The 26,027-nt window shown below is 42.7% G+C and overlaps 1 protein-coding gene across 12 annotated transcripts in view; it reads right to left on the bottom strand.

Moving 5' to 3' along the window:
* Positions 1–23,810, bottom strand: part of SAP130 (Sin3A associated protein 130) — a 100,191-nt gene extending 76,381 nt beyond the window's left edge. For 8 of the 12 annotated variants that reach the window (XR_011570206.1, XM_070801581.1, XM_019968880.2 and 5 more), the window contains exons 1-7: positions 23,682–23,810; positions 21,931–22,048; positions 12,643–12,878; positions 11,772–11,930; positions 10,451–10,562; positions 9,304–9,428; positions 7,044–7,168 (exon numbers count right to left, since the gene is read on the bottom strand). Coding sequence is in view for 11 of the 12 variants with exons in the window: in XM_070801581.1 (XP_070657682.1) it covers positions 7,044–7,168; positions 9,304–9,428; positions 10,451–10,562; positions 11,772–11,930; positions 12,643–12,878; positions 21,931–22,042 (869 nt within the window). In the remaining variant the exon portion in view is untranslated. Of the gene's footprint in view, positions 1–7,043; positions 7,169–9,303; positions 9,429–10,450; positions 10,563–11,771; positions 11,931–12,642; positions 12,879–14,590; positions 14,661–21,930; positions 22,049–22,841; positions 22,929–23,008; positions 23,032–23,681 lie in introns of those variants that run through there. The other 4 variants (XM_070801640.1, XM_070801648.1, XM_070801589.1 and 1 more) reach the window with 3 other exon arrangements.
* Between the last annotated feature and the right edge of the window lie 2,217 nt (positions 23,811–26,027).

The following is a 26,027-nucleotide window of genomic DNA, read 5'->3' as shown; positions in this document are numbered from 1 at the left end:
TGGAGTTGGGGAGAGCTTTCTAACAATCTAACAAAAATTTGAGATTTTTGGTCTCAAAATCCAAAAGCTATAAAAGATCAATGAACTTAACTCTAAACAAATAAGCAAACCTCCTAAAACACACTACAAGCAAAGTATCATAAAGACTCATAGATGAAAGTGTAATCTTAATATACTAACAACTCCTAGAAATCCAAGAGAAAAATAACAGTCCAATAAAAAAAGAGGCCAAGGATATGAGTAGGCAGTTTGCTAAAAAGAAAACAAAAATGGCCCCTTAACAAAGTGCAAAGACTCTAAATCTTAATCAGAGGAAGAGAAATGTAATTTAAAAGACACTGATATAGCATCATTCACCTATCAGATTGGCAAAAATCCTCAAAACTCACAGTGTACTCTGTTGTTTAAGCTGTAAGGGAACAGGAAATTTTAAATATTCTAGAGGCAGTGTGAATTGGTACAAACCCTAAGGAAGGCAATTAAGACAGAGGTATCAAAATTACAATCACATTCACCTTGTGATCACTTTTGGGAATTTATCCTACAGATTTCTTGCACACATGCATTAGGACCTAAGTATAAAGTTATTCACTGTAATATTATTTATGATAGTATAGGACAGGAAACAAACCTCAAATCCTTTTATACAATGGATCATCATATTGGTCCTAAAAGAACAATGAAATTCCACATACTGAAAAAAAGTTTCAATATATGTTGCCATAAATATATATATATATATATATATATAAAAACCAACCCAAAGAGGAATATATGAATTATGAGACTCACACGCAGCTAGCTGCAGTAAGAGAGCAGCTTAGGAATCCATGAATTATACAATTTTGGGGGTAAAAGGATAAAAGTTAAGAACTGCATTTGAGTTCAACTGCAGTTATGAAACACTAGAAGGATACCCCCAAAGCTATTAACATGTTACCTTACAAAGGCAAAGGGAAAGGATCACAGGAACCTAGCAGATGGGGGATAGAGGAGTGATACTCCTTACTGCACACCTTTTTATGCTTTTGGAACCATGTGAATATAGATTAGGAGGAAGAAAACACGAAAATTTAAGCTGTAAAGGTGATGTGACTGGGATCTCATGTATCCAAACTAAGCAATGGTTTCACCATAGGGATCCTCTCTCAAAATGCTTTAAAATCAGACCTGGTGGGATATTAGTGAATGGGTTTACAAACTGAATTTAAGAGATAAGATCCAGTATAGTTCTTCAAAGTGAGGAGTATACTCTGACCCAGTAAACCAAAATGGTCTGTAATAGTGGGAGATGACATTAAAGTAGAACCTGGACCCTGACCAGTTTCAAGATCCAAGAGGCAAGGCATGAACTAGGACTTGCACAGATACAGATAAGCTCCACAGGGCAACTGTGTGGTGAAACTCAGGAAGAGAGAAACTGCCATTTTCAGCAGTGCATTTTCATTGGCAAGAGAGAAGTAATGGCCAAAACCCCTCAAAACAGCATCCCGAGTCTTCAGGAAAACTTCTAACCCAGTACAGAGCTTGCCTATAAGAACCAACTACAGACGGTTGGTTGGTCCAGAGTAAGTTCATTCAAAGATTAGGATTCAGAAAAGCAGCAGCACAGTATCTACTTAAAGATGGTGCAAGAAAAAAGGTGGACAGAAGTGAGGGTGTCCACTGTAAATGTTCTCACCAGGCAGATGGAAACTGTGCCATGAATTAAGGAAGTGAATGACATACCTGCTTCTATGGAATGAAAACGCAAAGCAGAGACCTAGGAGCTCACTGGAAGTGACGACGAGACAACAGAAGACAAAATAAAAGGGCAGCACTTGAGAGAGAACCAGAAAAAAAACATTCAGCTGTGTCAGGAATGAAGGCAGAATTAGCAGTAGAGCTTGAGACACAGTGCTGAGGGTTTGGTAAGGGGCAGAAAAACCATGAGAAGAGTAAGCAGGCAAGAGAGGAAAAAAATAGTTTAAAAGGGTTAGACAAGGAAGTCATGCAAAAAGATCCAACAAGCACATCATCAGATGTTCCTCCCCACCCCAAAAAATAGAACAAAATTGAATAAATATAAAAAGATACAATTCACAAAAACTTTCATAAATACAGTGTTATGGTGTAGATTAAAAAGGCACATCATATTCCAGAACAAACCGATACATAATGGTAATGGTGAAACATGTCCTAATAAAGTTCTTGAAATTCAAAGACAAACAAGGTTAAAAAAAAATCAGGCTATAGACTACGCAGCTCTAGAAAGCAGAGGGAAAATATCTCATGAAAATACTCATGGAAAAAAATACAGAAACCAGGACTTCCCTGGTGGTCCAGTGGTTAAGAATCGGCCTGCCACTGCATGAGAAACAGGTTCAACCTCCGCTTTGGGAAGACTGTACATGCTGCAGGGCACCCAAGCGCATCTGCCACAACTACTGAGCTCACACTCTAGAGCCCAAGAGCCGTAACTACTGCAGCCCGCACGCTCCAAAGCCTGTGCTCGACAACAAGAAAACCCACAGCAACGGGAAGCCTGTGCACCCCAACTAGCGAGTAGCCTCTGTTAGCCCCAACTAGACAAAGTCCATGTGTAACAATGAAGACCCAGTACAGCCAAAATGAATAAACAAGTAAATAAAATTTAAAAGAAAAAATAACACAGGAACCAAAAAAGTTCTTTATCTGCCAAACTATTTTTTAAGTGTAAGGATCTTCATCTGGGAAACAATTTAGAGCATGTGAAAATTCAAAATATTGGATCTACAGATACAATATCCTTTCGGCCCTTGGCAAAAGAGAATAAATTTTGTTCCAGTAAGTGATGAAGAACAACAAAAAAATCATCAAAGAACTGGCAGACAGGACTGAATTTATTTAACAGATGAAGACATACCACTTATATTTCTTTGGAAATTTCCTTTCTTTTTCCAGTTCTTGAACTAATTTAATTATCTTCTGTTTATTGGATCTTTTAGAGTACGGTAGAGTTCAATGAAATCATCTGGGCCAGGTGATTTTCTGGGAGATAGTGCTTTGAAATTTTCTATGTTTTTCTATGGAAATCGGTCTGTTTAAACTTTCTGTCTCTAGAATTTAAGTTTATTTGGCTGAGTCGGGTCTTAGCTGGGGCACGTGGGCCCTTCATTGCATCATGTGGATCTTTCATTGCCTAGTTATGGCACACAGGCTCAACAGTTGTGCTGTGCAGGCTTAGCTGCTCTGAAGCATGTGGGCTTCTAGGTCCCTGACCAGGGCTCAAACGTGCATCCCCTGCATGGCAAGATGAGTTTTTAACACTGGACCACCAGGGAAGTCCACCATCTATCTCTAGAATTTAAAGGGAATTAGACATTAGAATTGGTTTTACAAAAGGCAGAGGAACCAGAGATCAAATTGCCAATATCCGTTGGATCATCGAAAAAGCAAGACAGTTCCAGAAAAACATCTGTTTCTGCTTTATTGACTATGCCAAAGCCTCTGACTGTGTAGATAACAATAAACTGTGGAAAATTCTGAAAAAGATGGGAATACCAGACCATCTGACCTGCCTCTTGAGAAATCTGTATTCTGGTCAGGAAGCAATAGTTAGAACTGGACATGGAACAACAGACTGGTTCCAAATAGGAAAAGGAGTACGTCAAGGCTGTATATGTCACCCTGCTTATTTAACTTATATGCAGAGTACATCATGAGAAACACTGGGCTGGAAGAAGCACAAGCTGGAATCAAGATTGCCAGAAGAAATATCAATAACCTCAGATATGCAGATGACACCACCCTTATGGCAGAAAGTGAAGAGGAACTCAAAAGCCTCTTGATGAAAGTGAAAGAGGAGAGTGAGAAAGTTGGCTTAAAACTCAACATTCAGAAAACTAAGATCATGGCATCTGGTCCCATCACTTCATGGCAAATAGATGGGGAAACAGTGGAAACAGTGGCTGACTTTATTTTGGGGGCTCCAAAATCACTGCAGATGGTGACTGCAGCCATGAAATTAAAAGATGCTTGCTCCTTGGAAGGAAAGTGATGACCAACCTAGACATATGAAAAAGCAGAGACATTACTTTGCTAACAAAGGTCCGTCTGGCCAAGGCTATGGTTTTTCCAGTGGTCATGTATGGATGTGAGAGTTGGACTATAAAGAAAGCTGAGCGCTGAAGAACTGATGCTTTTGAACTGTGGTGTTGGAGAAGACTCTTTAGAGTCCCTTGGATTGCAAGGAGATCCAACCAGTCCATCCTAAAGGAGATAAGTCCTGGGTGTTCATTGGAGGGACTGATGTTGAAGCTGAAACTCCAATACTTAGGCCACCTGATGCGAAGAGCTGACTTATTAGAAAAGACCCTGATGCTGGGAAAGATTGAGGGCAGGAGGAGAAGGGGACGACAGAGGATGAGATGGTTGGATGGCATCACTGACTCAATGGACACGGGTTTGGGTGGACTCCGGGAGTCGGTGATAGATAGGGAAGCCTGGCATGCTGCAGTTCATGGGGTCGCAAAGAGTCGGACATGACTGAGTGATTGAACTGAACTGAGACATTTGAAATTTATCATAGTTATGGATCATTTAAACAGAAAAAAATAATTTGATCATTACAGTTTATGTCTGTTTAACTCCCTAGTGCATTTCTAATGCCTAGAGTAGTGACTGGCTCAGAGGGGGTATACAACACATATTTGTTTTATGAGTGAAGAGATAGTGTTATATGCTGAAAATATACCTGACAAAGTTCAACATCCATTTTTTTAGTAAAAACACAATACACTGGAAAAGACAGATAATTCAACATAGTTTGAAGAAAAAAATCTAACCCTGAATTTCATCACACCATCTGAATGTATTAATTTTTTAAAGGTGCTATAAAGTTAACATGAATAACACATAGTCTATTTTATAGTGGGCAATTATATCTCTTTGTACCTCAGACAATATAGTCTATTACCAAAAAGTAAAGTGTCTTCATTTTATTGAAAAGGAGACTAAGGATTAGATTAACTTTAAAACTTGCTGAAGGTTACACATGGAGAAGGAAATGGCAATCCGCTCCAGTGTTCTTGCCTGGAGAATCCCATGGACAGAGGAGCCTGGTGGGCTACGGTCCATGGGGTCACAAAGAGTCAGACACGACTAGTGACTGACACAGAAGTCACTAGTAAATGACACAACTAGCAAATGACAGAGCTAGTGGTTGAAGTTAAGTCCTAGGCACTTTCCTGCATTTAAGTGTCACTGTCTTCAGAGTTCTATTCCAGGCCCTCTTCTCATTGTATTTATTCCCCCTGGATAGACTCAGTTACCTAAAGCTTCACTACAGCCTGTATTAATGACGTCAAAATCCTGTATCTCAGGCAAAGACATCTCTTCAATAACCTATTGCCACAGCCGCTTGATTAATCATTTCACAGATAAACTCAGTATCCCAAAACTCAACCTTCTCTCTAAAATCTGCTTTCTTTCCCTTGCCTCCTTTTCATTTACTTGGTCAAACAAGGAAGAAACCAAGAAGGCACCTCAAACTGTTTCCAACTGATAGACAAGTCTTACAGATGGTCTCTAGTTCTTGACAGCTCTGCTCTACACGTCCACTACCCCTTCTTTTGTTCAGCGAATCATTTCTTGTTTACACTGCCGAAAGCCCCTTCCCTGGCACCCACATAAGCAATGGCAAGAATCAAGAAAGACCACTAGAATTCTGCATGCTCCCGGGAAGACTCACCCTGCTGCCTTCCCCCATGGCCCTCCAAGCATATTAATGGTGAAGGCTGTGAGGACAAATAACATCGTGTCTTATCCCTACTGAGTCATTCACAAAAAACACTGGTGGGCATCCCTCACTGACCAGACTCTTTCCCGTATGGTCTGTAAATCAACTGTACTATCTTCATTTTTCAAACATTCAATCTTTCCGCTATACCCTCTGGACTCACAATTGGTCTTTAGCGAAATCCCCTATATCCTCAACCTCTTCTGTGAATATATCCCCTATCTTCCTGCCCTAATGAATCTTGGTCTTCCTTTGAGAACACCGCCTCCCTCAAAAGACCTCTCAACTGGAAGCCATTTTCTCTCTCAAAAACTTCTTCCTTATCCACGCTTTCTTCCTAAATTATATCGTCCAGAACTCTTCCATGGACCCCAGATTCACATGTTAACTTTTCTCAACATCTCCACTTGGGGGGCTCAGAAGTCAGCACAAATGTAAAATGCCCCAAATCAAAGTCTGGAATTCCTGCCCCAAACCTGCTCCTCACATTGCTTCTCATCTCAAGTTAAGGCAACTCCACTCTCCCAGCTGCAGAGCCAACCAGTGCTGCCATAATCCTGACTGTTCTCATTCTCCCATAACCCCATACGTAATTCCTCAGAAACCCTCTTGACTACCTGCAGAATTCTATTCAGAATCTAACTATGTCTTCTCACCTCCAACGATCATCTCTCTGGATTCCTGCCATCCCCTTCTAAACAATGTTTCTAACTTGGCCTCCTCGCAGCCTACTCTCTCCAGCAACCAGGCTGATCCAACTAATTCAGATTATGGTGATGCTTTGCTCCAAACTCTGCTAAGGCTTCCCTGTGCTGTCTCAGGGCCTTTGCTTTTACTGCTCCCACTGCCTAGAACACTCTTATCCCAGACGGCTCATTTACCGTATCTTTCCATTTTCTGTTCAAATGTATCCCTATCAACAAAGCCCTCCCTGATCACCTTATATGAAATAGTAAGCCCCTTTGCACTGCCTACCTGTCACTCCAAATCCCATTTGCCTTACCTAATTTTTCCCCAAAGCACTCTCTGCCACCTGAAAAAACATATATTTTTCAGTTGCATGTCTCCAGTCACAGTTTCAAAAAGAGAAACTCTATAAGGGCAGGAATTTCTTTTTATTTGTTCATGGCTTTAACCTCAGTATGGAGAACACTACCATGGCTCATTAAAAAAAAAAAGCACTCAATAAATATTGAGTAGAATGAAGGAACGAAAAAAGGAAGAGAAAAGAGGAGATAAGAAGGGAAGATGACAAGATGGCTGATCTTCAGATCCCCAAATATACCTAAGTGTGGAATCAGTGGCATGGGCTGCTGTCGTAGTAATGACTGGAGACTGAGCTCTGGTGGCTGACACGGTTGCTACCACAGCAGGAGGGATGGTATTAGAGGTGGTCACAGGTGGACGAGACTACCAAGAGAAGAGAAAAAAAAATACTTCACTTAAAAAGCGAAATAAAGTATGCCAAACACTACAAGTATAATGTGAACCCTGGGCCTCTAATAAGTGTGTTTATATCCAAATGAAAGTAAACTCTAACCATTCTCATTAAGGAACTCTTTTTAAGAGATAGGCTGTTAGAAGGCGAACAGTCAGAATTGTCCAAAAAAACCCAATTCTGACTGGACAGTACACAAGTCCCTCCTTTTCCAATATGACCAGATTCAAAATTCTGTCCTACTATTAGTACAAACTGGAAGCTAACCCTTCAGCTCTGGTTACCACAGATCTGGTGCTGGTCCGAGAGTAGACACTTTTCATGACTATGCAATCCTTCACAGAACTAGATGGAACTGCTGGCTCGCACGCTAAAAGTGAGTACCTGGAAACAGCATTCTTTACCCGAGGAAGATGCAGGTCCCAGATGCTCTCATGTGGATATACTTCCCTTACTCCTACGTCCGAGTGTCAAATCTTCACCTGCAGACTAATTCCACGCTGGACTGCCCTTGTCTGCTGTCAGCTCCATCAGCTGAGCTCTAGAGCAGTCCCTCTCTCCCGATCCTGACACGTGCAGGCAGCCAGGCAGGCTCTGTCCACTCCTGCTCTGCTCCCCACCTGCAGACCTCTGCCCACTGCCCTGCTCTTACGGTCTGTCGTCTCACACTGGGTCTGCTGCACTGTCTTCTCACTCCTGCTCTGCTCCTCACCTGCAGACCTCTGCCCACTGCCCTGCTCTTACGGTCTGTCGTCTCACACTGGGTCTGCTGCACTGTCTTCTCACTCCTGCTCTGCTCCTCACCTACAGGCCTGCGCCCACCGCCCTGCTCTTACCGTCTGTCGTCTCACACTGGGTCTGCTGCACTGTCTTCTCACTCCTGCTCTGCTCCTCACCTACAGGCCTGCGCCCACCGCCCTGCTCTTACCGTCTGTCGTCTCACACTGGGTCTGCTGCACTGTCTTCTCACTCCTGCTCTGCTCCTCACCTGCAGGCCTGCGCCCACCGCCCTGCTCTTACCGTCTGTCGTCTCACACTGGGTCTGCTGCACTGTCTTCTCACTCCTGCTCTGCTCCTCACCTGCAGGCCTGCGCCCACCGCCCTGCTCTTACCGTCTGTCGTCTCACACTGGGTCTGCTGCACTGTCTTCTCACTCCTGCTCTGCTCCTCACCTGCAGGCCTGCGCCCACAGCACTGCTCTTATGGTCTGTCGTCTCACACTGGGTCTGCTGCACTGTCTTCCTCACTAGCGAGCGCCTTACCTTGGTTCTCTTCTTTTTCCAATCCTTCCTAACATATACTTCTGGGGCCCTAGTCTAGTCTCCAAATGTTTTTCATTAGCCAGCAAGACCTTTTGTTTTAATGTGAATGCTCTAGGCTAGATATCGCTTACCCCACCTTCTAATCAGCACTTTCCTGCACTATCTTAAAGCTGTTTCACACATGCTGCCAGCCTTGCCCCTAAAGGCACTGAACTTCCATGTTCTGTATATAGTTCAGCCAGATTAAACTTTCAGAGATATTTCTTTGATCATCTATCACTGTATTTAAAAAATGAAGTAGCTCTCTACCGTGTAAAAAACCAAGTTTATACTCTTAAGAGTCTCAAATTTAGAGACATGGTACCACACAGTATATTTCAGTAGTACTGAGGCCACAGATTTCCTTGAAAAAAGTGGAAAGGCATGGACCGTCTTCTTCAAAACAGATACGTATGTGCATAAAAATGTGCTTAAAAAGTTTACAGGTTCACATATCCCTATCCAAATTAGAATTACTTAGTTCTAACTAGTGTTTACTCCACACTGTGTACAACCAACCACCAGCTTTCTTGCCTTGTTCAGAACACTGCTCCCTTCACTCCCTCTTCACTTCTCTGAATCCCCACTGCCACACCCATCACAACAGAAAGCCTGGCCTCCCTACCTCTCTCCTAAATTCTCACAGCAGACCACATGACACTGTATATAATTCAGCCTGCTCTACATCCTGGCAACTAGATCGAAAGTCACTTAAAGTTTAAGGACTCATGCAGTGCCCAGCAGAGCGAATAGCTCAGAGCAGGCCCTTAACACTTGCTGGCTGACTCCCCGCAGCCCCGGCGTGCCTGGATGGGCTGGTGGATGATGTGCTGCACTGCTGGCTGAGCTGCAGCAGCGTTTGGCAGCTGCGAAGTGGGTCTCAGGACCGTGGTCACTTTAGAACTGGACATCACTGCAGCAGCAGCTGCACCTGGAGAAAGAGCAGTTTTTCATTAGTATGGCGTCTGGGCTCACAATTTAAACAGCTGCAATTATATCCCCCAGAAGCTCAGTAGGTCAGTATTTTGAGTGTTTTATGTGTATTTCCCATTTCATCACGTAAGAAATTATTAAGAAAATGTGCAGTCAAGGCCCGAAGTTGAGGTTAACAATCTGTATTGCTTCTTTGAGGATGTTCTTCAGTGAAACCGGCTTTTTGGTCTAACTACAGGTGTTCAGCAGTGCAGCACAGCACAGTGCTGCTGCCCTGGTTTAGGCCGAGGCTCCGGCAGGTGCTGCTGCCCTGGTTCAGGCCGAGGCTCCGGCAGGGAAACCACCGGGCAGCTGCATTTGCATGAACCACCACCGCCCTGCACCGTCAGTGCCCACGTCAGCACAGAGAGGGCACATGTATTAGTTTTGACCTCACCAGCCTCCCCTGCAGTATCTGAACTTCATCCTGAGAACCACTAAGGTATGTTAAGAGAGAGCATCCACTAGCATGCTTCTGCCAAAATAATTTCATCCTCTCTCATAGACGGTGACAATTTCTGACCAAGTAGCTGAAAACTCTCACTAAACTTAATACTGTAGAAACTATTAGAATGTAATGGTAAGAACAAATTCAGCTTATTGCCAGATGAACAAAGAGATCTGAGTAACCATTTCCACTAAACTTCAAAAATGCTCAGTATTAACATTTGTGAGTTATTTATTAAAAAGGAAGACCACATTTAGATTACCATAGCTTTTAGGAGCTCCTCATTACTAAAGGACAATTTTTAGACCATAAAAAACCTGAATTGCTTTAAGTTTACACACAGACACATACTTGTTATTACTATAATAAGCAACTATTAGACCATGCTAAAAATGTGCATTTATCTAAGTTTATTTTTCCTGTCCTGCAGCTTCAAAAAGCTCATTCTGGATATGCTTTGTGTTACCGTATTTTTTACCAAATGTACACCTGTCATTGCCTTTCAAGAGTTTCAACAAAACACGCAGCCTTACCTCGAGGTAAATGAGAAGCTCCAATGTGAAGAGGGGGCCCAGGAGCATTGCTGCGGATAATAGACATCTGTACATTTGTGGTCATGATGTGATGCAGGTTACTGGGGTGTCCCTTCAAAGAACAGGATGGGATGTTATTTCCAAGTGTCTGGTCTTAGCCATGAGTGCTTAGGCATTGCTTCTGGGAAGCCAGCTACCTCTAAACATGGGCTGGGTTGCTCCTTGTAGATAGTGAGCACCCAAGGGATAGGACGTTAGCTTTCTTTACACAGCACACTGCACGATGGCCTGGGCCAGCAGGCACGTGGTGACGGGGGACCCATCGGCTGCCTCGGGTCTAGCTGCTGCTACATCCCTGTCACTGATGACACACCTGACCGAATCCCTGCAGACACCCGCGTTGCCAGCAGTAGTCTTTCTCTATTTGTTTTCTCTATCTTGTTCTATCTTCTCTATCTTGGCCAATAGCTTACTTCTTCTTACTCTCACTATTTCCTCTGCATGCCACTAAATTCACGCATTCTTTATGCCAGCCAGGATTTCTAAGTAAATTGAGTCAATATCCAACGGGCATTCCCCTGCGAGTTCTTCAGCTCAACCCTCAGTGTCCCTTCCTCACACTCGCCCAACCCTGATGCCAGTGCTTCTCAGGTGGACGTTTCAACACTTCTGGGAGTATTCAGCAGTGTGACAAAATGAAAAAACCACAGTGCGTCTTTTTGGAATACCGATTTTTTTCTCGTAAACTTTAAGGAGAAGTTCTGAGATTCAGTTTTCATTGGTAATTTAAAATATTTAAAGAAATAAAATGCATATCATGGAGGAGGATTACAATTTTTAAAAATGAAGCTAAATATGAGACTTTAAAATAAATGTTCACGATTGGTAGGCTGCTGAGGGAACCTGTTAGTTCCCCAAAAGATACACATTACGCTCCTCAGAGAATAACCTAGAGAAGCACTGCTACTGTGAGGCTGTTCTTAACCCACTACAGTTCTGTACCTGTAAACCAAGCACAAATGGACTCTGAGCTCAAAGTCATGGGCTGTCTTATCTAGGTTTGTTTCTCACACTGCGGATGGAACCTTCCACAGAGCAGATACTCAATACGTATGGGCTAAATGACAAGACCACTGTGCGTGTTGGCCTTACTCCCTATGCCATCCCTCTCTGTCAATTCTACTCTCGTCCCCTTGCAGATACTGTGACTAGTTAATTTTTTAACTTAGTCCAGGGCCTAATGTACTGCTGGCATTCAATAAATAATGATCAACACTCTGGCATCTCAGTTGGAAAATCAGCAAATTAAGAGGAAGAAAACCTGTTGTCCACTGATTGTTGCCACAGGAATGGCTGAAGCTTGAGGGATGCTACTCTCCATGGTAACGGTAACCTGCCCTGGAACCTTGGGGGGAAGTGACAAGGCAGAAGGTGGAGCAGGAGCAATGGGACGGCTAGGCATGGTGGGCTTCGGGGGCGGCTGCAAACAGAAAACCACACGAAACATATCAATAGCTTTTTACTAGTGATGCGTTTCATTCTATATACGCACACAAATCAAACCTGGAGAATGCCACGAAAGATGCTAGAAGCCTTGTATATTTTATCTCTTAGCATCACAGCCTTTCCATTGAAGTACTACCGTTTCCATTTTACAGATGTGCAAACATACAAAGCAAGGCTAAGTTCCTTGCTCAGAGCCACACAGATGGTAAAAACAAGAAATGGGAATAAAGCCCAGATCTGTATGGCTCACAGCCCACATTCTTTCTTCTATACTGTGCTGCCTCCCCAAGTCTGGATGGAAATAAACAAAATTCCCAGTAACTAAAACATATCCACAAGGTAATACACACAAAGCGATGTTCTCAGATATCCCCAAATTAGCAAATAAAATCTTGGAAAAGAATGCCACTCCAAGATAAAAGCTACACTAGTATGCCCATAACTTGTGAATAAAATTTATGTCAATATGGATACTAGAAAAGATCCTGTGATGCCAACTGCCCTGCAGCAGGGCACTAGGCACTGCAGAACGGCGAAACTCTGAGTTACAGGCAGGAGCTGGACTGATGGGTCAACAAGAAAAGGCTACAATCCTAGGCTCTAGCCTAAGACTTTGTGAGCATTGTCAGAAATACTAGCCAGTCTTTAGCTGCGGTTCAGTGTGAAATTTTAAACCTCTCCATTACCTTCATAAGTCCCTCCGAAAATGAGAGTGGCACTGCTGGCGTCAGGTGTGCTGGTGGGGCTGCCACTGTGACAGGCGTGCCCGAGGCGACAGCATGGTGTGTAGACAGCATCTGCACCTGCGGGTAGGGCCTTACCACAACAGGTTCCTGCTTCTCTTCACGGGACTGTAAGGAGCTGCTGGAACCCATGTGCTCCCTGGCAGCGACTTCAGCGTCTCGACTAGATTCATCGTTGACTAGTGAAGACATGAAGGAGAAAGAATGAACTCAAGTAGCTGAAACTGTAATAGGAGACGTAAGACAATTTCATTGAAAATATTTATTTAAAAAGTTATAAAAACTTAATATTAAAAAGATTACTTTAGTTCTTAAGTCTAAGAACATACAATATTTAAAAACAAATTTCCCTACAGAGTGAACAAGTAAAGCTCTACTGTTACTATAATGCATGCACTCTTTGAGATTCAACATTTCAACTTGTAGGGATGTATCTTTTTTTTTTTTGGGTAGAGGGCATGAATATTTAATATATGGTATATTCTGAAATAACTACTACAGTGAAGATAGTTAACATATTTATTAATTTACATAGCTATCATTTTGAGTGTGCATACCATGAAACAAACATATCTTATAGATATAGAACATATATATAAAATGAATTGCTGCTGCTGCTAAGTCGCTTCAGTCGTGTCTGACTCTGTGCGACCCCACAGACGGCAGCCCACCAGGCTCCCCTGTCCCTGGGATTCTCCAGGCAAGAACATTGGAGTGGGATGCCATTTCCTTCATCCAATGCATGAAAGTGAGAAGTGCAAAGTCGTGTCCTACTCTTAGGGACCCCATGGACTGCAGCCCACCAGGCTACTCCGCCCATGGGATTTTCCAGGCAACAGTACTGGAGTGGGTTGCCGGGTACAAGTTATTTGTTTCAACATTTTTATACCAGGAAAGAAATTGAAAAAACCTAAATGTCCATCAACAGTGATCTGGTTATATAAATTATGACATAGTCACACACTACACTAGCATGCAAATATAAAAACAAAGCAGGAAAACTTTTTAGGTACTTTTATGGAAAAAATGTATAATATCTATTATGAAAAAGATACATGAAAATAGCCAGGTATAGCACAGAGAAGAAATAAAATACACACAAACATGAACACATTTATATTTGAACAGTGATCATGTACCTCAGCAAGCGGTGAGTGGGGGACAGGGAGAAGAGATACTCTTTAGTGTGTACTCTTTTTCTTTTGGAATTTTGGACCATGAGAACTTGTAACGTATTTAAAAGTTAAAACAAAATCAAGGAACTAAAGTAAATGAAAGAGGAGAGACCGTGAAGATATTAATTTGCACTAACATTTTCCTAAAATAATGCTGTTTTTCTGAATATAAAGATTACACTTAAAAAATTTTTTTTAATTATTTGGAAAACTATACAGAAAGTAAAACTGCTCCCAAAGTCTATCCCCTAAAAGCTCCAAGTTACTATTTTGGTAAAACCTCAGACACTCCTCGGCTCTTTAATTTTAGGTGGGTTTTTATTTATTTTTGGTGTGCCGCACTGCATGTGGGATATTAGTTCCCTAAGCAGTGACTGAACCCGTGAACCCTGAAGTGGAAAACAGATCTTAGGCACTGTGCTGCCAAGGAAGTCCTTATTTAACTACAACCTTCATAAGACAAGTGTACAAATACTAATGTTATAGCTTAGTGAACTTTCACAAACTGAACACACTTGAGTTACCAGCACCTAGATCAACCAGCAGAATCCTACTGGTTCCCCAGAAACCCCCTGTTCAGCCCGATTCCAGTCACTGCTCCTCCCAATGATACTTACTATGCTGACTTCTAACACTACACGTTACTGCTATCTTATTTCTGAGCTCTATATAAATACACTTGTACCAAACGGTTGTGTCCTGCCTCTTTCACTTACAGGTATGAGACTTCATCCATGTTACTCCACGTAGCTGTAGATCTTTCTTTCTCAGTACAGTATGCCAATTCTTGAATAAATCACAAATTATCCATTTTACTGCCAGCAGGCAGTTAGTTTTCAGTTCTTTCACTATTGATGAATAGGAGTGCTAGGAATATTCATGTACGTCTTTTGGTGAACATTCATATCATTTCTATTAAATACATATATATACCTAAGAGAGAAATCACTGAGTAATAGACATATACTGTATCATTTTAAAAGGGCTAAATGCCCACTGTATAGTTGTACTATAGTTTTTTAAACCCTTATATCACGGACGAGCTTTTAGGTTATTTCCAAATTTCTGCTATTATCAATGACTATGGAATAAATAACCACATGCACTCTGAGCCCTTATTCGATGACCTGCTCAGGAAAAAATTAGAAATTTTTTTCTTGTAGGAAAAATGTGCTAGGAGAAAAGATTCAGTTCAGTTCAGTCGCTCAGTTGTGTCCGACTCTTTGAGACCCCATGAATCGCAGCACGCCAGGCCTCCCTGTCCATCACCAACTCCTGGAGTTCACCCAGACTCATGCCCATCGAGTCAGTGATGCCATCCAGCCATCTCATCCTCTGTCATCCCCTTCTCCTCCTGCCCCCAATCCATCCCAGCATCAGAGTCTTTTCCAGTGAGTCAACTCTTCGCATGAGGTGGCCAAAGGACTGGAGTTTCAGCTTCTGCATCATTCCTTCCAAAGAAATCCCAGGGCTGATCTCCTTCAGAATGGACTTGTTGATTCTCCTTGCAGTTCAAGGGACTCTCAAGAGTCTTCTCCAACACCACAGTTCAAAAGCATCAATTCTTCAGCGCTCAGCCTTCTTCATAGTCCAACTCTCACATCCATACATGACCACTAGAAAAACCATAGCCTTGACTAGACGGACCTTTGTTGGCAAAGTAATATCTCTGCTTTTGAATATGCTATCTAGGTTGGTCATAACTTTTTTTCCAAGGAGTAAGCATCTTTTAATTTCATGGCTGCAGTCACCATCTGCAGTGATTTTGGAGCCCAAGAAAATAAAGTCTGACACTGTTTCCACTGTTTCCCCATCTATTTCCCATGAAGTGATGGGACCGGATGCCATGATCTTCGTTTTCTGAATGTTGAGCTTTAAGCGAAGTTCTTCACTCTCCACTTTCACTTTCACCAAGAGGCTTTTGAGTTCCTCTTCACTTTCTGCCATAAGGGTGGTGTCATCTGCATATCTGAGGTTATTGATATTTATCCTGGCAATCTTGATTCCAGCTTGTGATTTAAGGGCCTAGATCTGATAGATTAGAGTGCCTGATGAACTATGGAATGAGGTTCGTGACATTGTACAGGAGACAGGGATCAAGACCATCCCCATGGAAAAGAAATGCAAAAAAGCAAAATGGCTGTCTGGGGAGGCCTTACAAATAGCTGTGCAAAGAAGAGAAGTGAAAAGCAAAGGAAAAAGGAAAGATACAAGCATCTGAATGCAGAGTTCCAAAGAATAGCAAGAAGAGATAAGAAAGCCTTCCTCAGCGATCAATGCAAAGAAATAGAGGAAAACAAGAGAATAGGAAAGACTAGAGATCTCTTCAAGACAATTAGAGATACCAAGGGAACATTTCATGCAAAGATGGGCTTGATAAAGGACAGAAATGGTATGGACCTAACAGAAGCAGAAGATATTAAGAAGAGGTGGCAAGAATACACAGAAGAACTGTACAAAAAAGATCTTCATGACCCAGATAATCACGATGGTGTGATCACTGACCTAGAGCCAGACATCCTGGAATGTGAAGTCAAGTGGGCCTTAGAAAGCATCACTACGAACAAAGCTAGTGGAGGTGATGGAATTCCAGTTGAGCTATTTTAAATCCTGAAAGATGATGCTGTGAAAGTGCTGCACTCAATATGCCAGCAAATCTGGAAAACTCAGCAGTGGCCACAGGACTGGAAAAGGTCAGTTTTCATTCCAATCTCAAAGAAAGGCAATGCCAAAGAATGCTCAAACTACCGCACAGCCCCACTCATCTCACACGCTAGTAAAGTAATGCTCAAAATTCTCCAAGCCAGGCTTCAGCAATACGTGAACCGTGAACCTCCTGATGTTCAAGCAGGTTTTAGAAAAGGCAGAGGAACCAGAGATCAAATTGCCAACATCCGCTGGATCATGGAAAAAGCAAGAGAGTTCCAGAAAAACATCTATTTCTGCTTATTGACTATGCCAAAGCCTTTGACTCTGTGGATCACAATAAACTGTGGAAAATTCTGAAAGAGATGGGAATACCAGACCACCTGACCTGCCTCTTGAGAAATTTGTTGCAGGTCAGGAAGCAACAGTTAGAACTGGACATGGAACAACAGACTGGTTTCAAATAGGAAAAGGAGTACATCAAGGCTGTATATTATCACCCTGCTTATTTAACTTATATGCCGAGTACATCATGAGAAACACTGGACTGGAAGAAACACAAGCTGGAACCAAGATTGCTGGGAGAAAAGATTAAAGTATATTTTATATTTTGTTATATATTGATTTTTCTCCTAGATTTTTAAAAATTTTGATTAAAAAAAATTTTTTTAAGCATTTTATTGGGGTATAATTTGCATACAATAAAACAGCTTTCTAAGAGAGTTCAGTGTTTTTTTTTTAAACATTCTCACCAACATCTGGTGGCACTAGTGGTAAAGAACCCACCCGCCAATGCAGGAGATGTAAGAGAAACGGGTTTGATCCCTGGGTAGGAAGATCCTCTGGAGAAAGGCATAGCAACCCACTCTAGTATTCATGCCTGGGGAATCCTATGGGCAGAGGAGCCTGGCAGGCTACAGTCCATAGGGTCGCAAAGACTCAAACACAACTGAAGTGATTTAGCACGCGTTCACCAACAAATCAGCAGATTGGTTAGGTCAAATAGTAAACTTTATACGAAACTGTCAAATTACTTTCCAAAGTGGTTGACTCATCTGAAGTTTCCACCAGCAGCATATTAGTAGTCCAGTTGCTCCTCATCCTCACCAATTCTTGATATGCAGACATTCTAGTGGGTGTGTACTGGGTATCTTATTGTGGTTTTAAGTAACATTTCCATGTTGAAGTTCGTTTTATATGATCACAGGTCATATTTCACAAAGGGAAATATATGTTCATATCTCTAGATCTTTTTTAATCAATCGGCCTTACTGAGTTATAATTTACATATAAAATCTACTAATTTGTTCTATAAAATTAAATGCACATAAACGTATTCAGTACTGTAATCACAACACAATCGCAACATAGAACATTGCCTATTACTCTAACAAGTTCATTCATGCCCCTCTGCAGTCAATTCCCTCCCCGCCCATCCCTACTCCTTAGAAACCACTGATCTGCATTCTATCACTATTATTTGGTCTTTTCTGGAATTTCACATAAATAGAACCACACAATAAGTGGTCCTTTGGGTCTGGCTTCTTTCTTTCAATAAAATGCTTCTGACACTCCTCCATTTTATTACATGTAATGCTAGTTTGCTTCTTTTTATTACTGAGTAGAATTCCACTGTATGGATCAAACCAAACTTTGCTCATCCAGTCACCAGTTGATAAAATCTGGGTTCTTTCCAGTGTTTGGCTATCATGAATAAGGCTTCTATGAACCACTGAGGAGATCACTGTATGTGTGATACATATTTTCATTTATCTTGGGTAAATACCTAGGAATGAGATTGCTGGGTTGTATGGTAAGCTCTTGTTTAATTTTTTAAGACACTGTATCAAATTGTTTTCCAAAGTGGCTAAATTATTTTGCATTCCCACCAATATATGGGTTCTACTTGCTCCACAAACATGTCAAAACTTGGTATTGTCAGTCTTTTTTAGTCATTCTGGTGGGTGTACAGTGGTTTCTATTGTTTTTAATTTGCATTGCCCTGGGATTAATAGTTTAATTTTTTTAATGTGTTTATTTGGCTTTTATACAGCATCTTTGATGAAGTGTCTCTTCAAATATTTTGCCCATTAAAAAAAAAAACCAAACCGGCTGTTTGTCTTTTTGCTTTTGTTGTTACAGGAGTTTTTAACATATTTGGGATGTAAGTTCTTTGTTGACACATTTATCACAAATGTTCTCTCTCATTTGGTGGCTTGTCCTTTTATCTTACTTAATGATGTCTTTTGCAGAGCAGTCATTTTAGTACAACATATTAGTTGTCTCCTTTATAATCAGCATTTTTTGTGTCCTAAGCCATTTTTACTTACTCCAAAGTAACAAGTAGTTTCTTCTATGTTTTCTTTTATAAATTTTAAATTTTATATTTAGGTTCACAATTACACATTGAGTTAATTTATATGCATGGTGGACATAGAGGTCAAGGTTCATTTTCTCTTCATATGAATATTCTAGGGTTCTAATACTATTTTTGTCAATACCCTATTGAATTCTCTATGTACTTTTATCAAAAATCAATTAACTATTATGTGGTTAATAAACCATTGTGGTTTATTTCTGGATCCTCTAGTTAGTTCCAATGATCCAGTGATTTATGCCAATTTAACAATATCTTCATTAGTGCAGCTTTATACCAAGTCTTGAAGTAAGGCAGCAGAGAAAAGGCAACTTTCTTCTTTTTTGTCCAAATTGCTTTGGCTATTCTAGATCCTTTGGTTTTTTCTACATAAATTTTAGATTCAGCTGTCAGTTTTTGGAAAAGTACCTGATGTGAATTTGATTAGGATTTATATGAATCTACAGGTCTCTCTGGGTAAAAGAAAATACTGAGTTTTCCAATCTATAAACGTGACAGATCTTTTCTTTACCTAGATCTTTAATTTCTCTCAGCAATGTTTCATATAGTTTTCTAACCCAAGGTCATACACATATTTTGTTAATTTATTCCTAAGTATTTTTTAGGTTTTTTTTTAAATGCCACTGTCGGAGAAGGCAATGGCACCCCACTCCAGTACTCTTGCCTGGCAAATCCCATGGACAGAGGAGCCTGGTAGGCTGCAGTCCATGGGGTCGCTAGGAGTAGGACACCACTGAGCGACTTCACTTTCACGCACTGGAGAAGGAAATGGCAACCCACTCCAGTGTTCTTGCCTAGAGAATCTCAGGGACGGGGGAGCCTGGTGGGCTGCTGTCTATGGGGTCGCACAGAGTCGGACACGACTGAAGTGACTTAGCAGCAGCAATGCCACTGTAAATGACATTTTAAAAATTTCACTGTTCATTACTAGTATTTAAAAATATAATGATTTCTGTACACTGAACTTTTATCTTGCAACTTTACTAATTTCACTTATTAGTTCTAACAGCTTTTTAAAACATTCTTTAATATTTTCTGTATATACGATGACTGTGAATAAAGACCACTTTACTTCTGTCTTTCCATTTTCAATTGATTTTTAACCTTCCTGACTACCCAGATTTTCCTCTAAGTAAAATTTTAAAGAAAATGGACAATTTCATAACTTTCTTCCAAACCTATTTGTCCAGGAAGACTTTGATTTTTAACACTTTCATTAAGTTATAATGCACTGATCATTTTCCATTAAGCTCTTTTTGAAACCATTTATTGTTTCCTTCCAGGCATTTGCAGTTATTTTCATCAGAAAGAAAAAAAAAATTCTTCAAGCAGTAGTTAAGACAACTGATTGTAATCTATACTTTTGAACTGTGAACATGTACTTAAAATCCTGACATGCTTAGGATCCCAAATTACTTCTTTCAATAAATGCAACAGGAACTACAGAAAGATATCTAACCACGTAAGGAAAACTTTTGTTTTCTTTCTTAGACCAATTGAAGGAAAAAAGATACACGTTTCAGAAGTAAAATTACACACAATTTTGGCCTAAGTCAATGATTTCCTTCTCAACAAAATCTGAGGGCAATTATTGCTAATTGATATCCTTCTTAATGAGCAGTATAATTCTTACAAATTGATGTTCAAAACTATTCTCTTCATTATGCTCCTTTAAATTATTCTGGTGCGGGAATTCCCTAGCAGTCCAGTGATTAGGACGTAGTGTATTCACTGCCATGACCCAGGTTAAATTGTTGGTTGGGGAACTAAGATCGCGAAAGCCACACAGCTCGGCAAAAAAAAAAATTCTGCTGTGAATTTATACCAGAGAAAACACTGTCAAAATATTTGTTAAAGAGTAATAACTTGAGGCAGCTCTATAATAATTTGTTGATGTCTACACTGTAGCAAGAATAGCACATGCAAAGGAATATGGACAGATAAGTCCTGGCTTTCTTTCGAGGAGGAGGTCCTACCCTGAACTGCTTGCTGTGGATGATGAAGTCAGTAAAGACTTCCCAAAGAAGAGTGATATCTGAGATAAAACCTCAGGAAAGAACAAAGAATATCCAGATAAGTAAGTGTGGAGAGGAAAAAGTAAGACTGTAGCCAAAAAAAACCACAAAAAACAAAAAGCACAAAAACCAGACTATGTAAAGTCCCAAGGTCAAGAAAATTGGGAACTTATTGCTTATTCAGAAAACGTCAGCAGCTACTGTTAAGTAGGAGTAATACCATGATAAGGAGCACAGAAATCAGGCACTAAAGAAAGGAATAGAAAAAGGGAGTACTTTATTTCACTTTGCCAACACAGAAGTAATAATACTTTTTACTTGATATATATAATACACAGATTATTTGAAGGAGTAATCAACTTCAGTACTGCTGATTAGACTGATACTTTGTTGGGGGTGGGGAGGGCTGTCCTGCATAATGTAGGACATTCAACAGCATCATCCAGGGACTCTAAATAAATATCAGATGCCAGTAGCACCCCTACCTGTGACAACTAAAACTGTATCCAGACATTGCCAAACATTCCCTGGCCAGCCGAATCATTACCAGCTGAGGCCACTCACTGATCTACAGCACTCAGAGCATACAGTTAAAACCCAAACTGCATATATGTGTGCATACACATTTTAGAAAAATCTCTTTTCCTAAACAGTAAGTTCCTAAAAGGCAAGTTTCTAAAAGCTAAGTTCCTATAAGTTCCTATGCCTCTGCCCACCCTCATGGCACTATTATTATACTTCTGGGCCTTAGTTAAATAACAACACATTAATACATTTAAAAAATGTATCTTGTAAGCATGCTTTAAGTTTCACCTATACTCTGGCACATGTGAATCAAGTGATTAAAACAGGATGGGAAAAAAGCCTTATGTACATTAGTATTGTAATATATCCTTTCTTCAAATTCAATAACCTAGTATTTACTAAAACCCCACCAAGAATTTGCTAATTTTTAAGTTGGAAAACCTGCAATATTTTAAAAGCAGAAAGCAATGCAGAAAAATATCACACATCTCACCTGTTGCAGCCGGGTTTATCAATCCTGCAGAACCACTGTTGGCTATCTGTGAAGGAGCCTGGCTTAGCCCGGTGGAAGGGGTTCCTAACCGAGGAAACTGTTGAGAACTCATTTCCACCTGCAGTGCATAGTCACATGGTTATTACTGGATTCTGAGATTAGAACCAATAATGAGAAATTAAAACATTTTTAGTACCTATACCTTCTTTTAGGAAAGCAAATGCAGCATCATTGATTGAAAATAATACTTGTGTTCAATATACAGTGCAGAAATGGTCTAAATTGTTTAAGTTTTCCATGTACATAGGTTCAATTAATGGTAAAATCACTTATATGATACTGAGGGATATTATGACTCCCCCCCAAATACTTGTGAATTGCCAAACGGAAAAGTCGACACTACATCGTGCGCAACAGCCACATGACATGTATTAACACAATACATATATTTCTCTGTAAAGTTTCATGACAAATGGCTTGTGCCTTTGAAAGCCAAGCCTCACACCAAGGTGTACAAAACTGTCATCAGTGTGTCAAAGGAGGAATCGGAGGCAGATGCCCTGTCCTAAGAAAGGACCAGAAACCTTACATCAAGACCGGATCCAAAAGGAATTCTCATGTTTTTCTGCACAGGCCTTCAGTGACGGATTTCACCCCACCCCTTTCACGGACGGCCATCGAGCCAACGGGAACCGAGACCTTCACCACCTTCCCTAAAATCGACCCTCACTTTCCTCTCAGGAGCCAAGCAAGCTCTGCCGATATCCTCGATACACCCGCAATCCTACCCCCACCCAGAAGCCCATAGCTAAGATCGGAGAACATGGGTCTCCAGACACATGGGGTCTCTAAGACTTCTCCGGAGAGGGGTTAGGCATTCTGAGGAGCTCAGGACCAGTATGCCTCTTTACCTGAAGCCGCCGCCCGCCGCCCGCCCCTCCCGACTCCACCTCGCCAGGCTGAGAGGGCCGTGGAGGACCCATCTCGGTGGCAGCGCTGGGGTCCGAGGTCGCCGGGAAGGCTTGCGCCGCAGCGCGCCTCGAGCCCGCCGCTGTCCAGCTCCTCTGGCCCCGCTCACCCGGGCCAGCCGGCCACCGCTCCGCTCCAGTCCTCTTCCCCCGAACCTGCCCCTACCTCCCCAGTCTGCCCATTGGCCCCACGCCGGGCGCGTCACTCCAGTGCCCAGACCAATCCACCGCGGTCTGCCAGCTCTGATCCCGCCCCACCCTCCCGCCGACTGCCAGCCAATCAGGCGCGAGCCTCGCCGGGGCAGCCCAAGGCCCTCGAGGCTGAGCCAATAGCAGAGGAAGACAAGCGCTGCCGGCAAAAGGGGCGGGGAGCTAGGAGGCCCCGCCTCGATCGGGGTCTGAAAGCGGCGGGCGCAGGGCCCGGATGTGGAGAGTCACTTTAAACTGCTCCAGGAGCCAAACTCCTTGGGCCGCCCGCCCGCCCGCGCTCCCCCGGCCTCTCAGCTTCCCCGCCAAGGCCCACGCCCGCCACGCCCCCACGCCCGGATCAGCCCAGCCCTCCCGACGCCTCTCCTTTCCTTGCCGCAGGACACCCGGCCTTTGCCGCCGGGCCAACTGCCATGCTCAGCTCGCGAAAGAGCCCAGGTCTACGCCGCAGAGACGAGGCACCGCTGCCCTTCCCCGGGGACGCGCAGCGGGACGGACGCTGCAGCCCGGCTCGGCCGCCCCGCCCCCTCGTCTCCTCCCCTCCCCTTCGCTCCCGGGCGCCCGTCCCGCCATTACTTGAGTGCTGCGCCAAGTGGCCGCCGCGCCACTTCGAGCTTGCTTCCGTGCGCTCTCCGCCTGTGGAGCCGACGTCCTCGGGCTCCGGGACCCGCCGCCACCGCCGAGGCGCTAGCACTCTGCCCCCCACCCCTCAACCCAGCGCCGCTGCTTCCGCCGCCGTAACGAGCCCCTCACCCATTGGCTGGATTAGGCCCCGCCCTCCTCCGAGGAAGCCAGTCACCGCGCAGTGTGAGCGGAGAGCGGACCGGCCAGCCCCTAGGGGCCGCTGAGGCCTCTGGGAAATGTAGTCCCTGATGCGTAGAGGGCGGGCCTGGGCGGGGCGTCCTGGTGACCCGGCCGGGCAGCACACCCCTTTGCTGTCTGAAGTCGATTCTGCCTTTTCCGTGTGCCTAGTAAAAAGGTCCCACCCTTTTGCTTCAGCTGATGGCACCAGGTTTCATTTTCTCGAGGGAGGTGCCTCGCGGGAAAAGAGTAATGGAGGCCGACTACAGTGGGCCGAAGGAGCTGCAGGCAGGGCCGAGGGGTTTTCTAACTGTACTTGATGTTCGCACCGAGGCCATGGCCCGCGAAGCCTTAGCGTCGTGGGAGGATCAGATGCAAGAAACTGGAGCGACTCTGTTGGGTTTACGCTGGACTCTGCGTCAGGAGCTGCTCATCGGGCCGGACCCACCAGAGAGCTGAGCTGAGCACTCTCAGGTTTAAAGCCGGCTCGGAGAGGCGAAGGACTAGGACACGTTGTACCTGCTTGGTTTTTCCAGATTACGAAGAAGCGGAGGGAGTGGTGGTGGTTTGTTGTTTTATTTAGAGTGGAGGGATGGCGTTTATACGGCTGTGCAAGACTTAGACAAAACTGCCGAAGCAAAATCTAAGTCTGATAAATAGAGATCATGTCTCCCTCCTTCCTTCCCAGATGGTAATTTAGGTCTGGAGTTTTGTGTTAAGAAATAAAAAGGGCTCACATCCTTCTTCCTTTCATGCACAGCTATGTTCTTGCTAGGAAGAGCGTAGCTTGTGGCTACAAGAATGAACCTAAAATACCCCTGTCCTTCCTCAAGCCACTTTCGTTTCTCACTCTCTTCCCTTCTCAAATTTCTTCTAAAAGTAACTGATGTGATATACCTTAGCCTCCTCTCCTTAGGCAGTTGATTCTGCTTCTGCCACTGCTTCTCAAACTGCTCCCCCTAAGTTGCCAGTGACCCTCTCACCTCTCAGCTTATCTAGTTTACCAACAGTAGTTCCTCCTTAAAATCTTCTTCCCTACGGGGAAAGAATCCTGAAGAATAGATACATGTATATGTGTAATTGAATCATCTTGCTGTTCACCTGAGACTAACACAACATTGTAAATCAACTATACTCCAAAAAAAAAAAAAAAAAAAAAAAATCTGACAACATTGTAAATCAACTATAAACTCCTTTGGTCTCCAGAAACACACTCTTTCCTGATGCTACTTCTGTCTCTATTAAGCTCCTTTATGCCTTGTCTTTTCTCACATGTACAGCATTCTCCAAGGCTCCAGCCCTCTATCAATGCTATGCCATCTTCCTGACTAGTTTAATGCACCCTTACAGTTTCAAATATCATTTTCAAAAATGACTCAGTTTGATTGGCCTGGTGACCTCTCTCGTGATTTGTACACCTACAGTTCAATAAATATGTCTTACAAACCCCTGAGACTTAACATATTGGACACTTTAGTTGATTTGCCTCACCTCTGTAGTCCTCCTGATTTCTGGGTTTGGTTAATGGCAATGGCATCACCATCCATCCTTTCTGCCTTTGGTTTTATTCTTGTTGGTTTCCACTCTTCCATCTTCCAGAGTCAGCCTGTGGATTTCTGTACTTCCTTTCCTGTTGCATTCATAGACTTGGCTCAACGTTTCATTAATTCCTGTCTGGACTTTACTAGTGTTGCCTCCACTTAGATCTCTTCCTACCCCCAACCTGTCCTCCATAGAGTTCTTTTTCTAAAGCATTCCTCTGAATCTGTTATTCCTATCCATGATGTTCCAGTGACTTCAGAATCTATTAATATTCCAAATCCCTAAACCCAAATCAAAGGCTGAGTTGAGTCCCTCCTGCCTCTCACGTATGGTTGAGTACTGTCTCAACCATAATTTCCACTTGTTCTCCACACAGCTTGGCTTCCAAGCTTTTGCTCAAGCTTTGCCTTCTGCAGGCCCCACCTTTCAGGCGGCGTATAGCAGAGTGCTGCCCATTTTGCAGTGCCTGAGTGGAAAAAAAAAGGATTTATCTTCTCCAAGAAATCTTCCTTGAATTCCTCTCTTTCCCATACACTACGGGATACTTCCTTAGATATTTCTTCAGTACCACTATTATAG

Source organism: Bos indicus, chromosome 2 (assembly GCF_029378745.1).
Source record: "Bos indicus isolate NIAB-ARS_2022 breed Sahiwal x Tharparkar chromosome 2, NIAB-ARS_B.indTharparkar_mat_pri_1.0, whole genome shotgun sequence".
NCBI lineage: Eukaryota > Metazoa > Chordata > Mammalia > Artiodactyla > Bovidae > Bos > Bos indicus.
The sequence above is the reverse complement of the archived record's forward strand: the minus strand, read 5'-3'. Positions and strand labels throughout refer to the sequence as shown.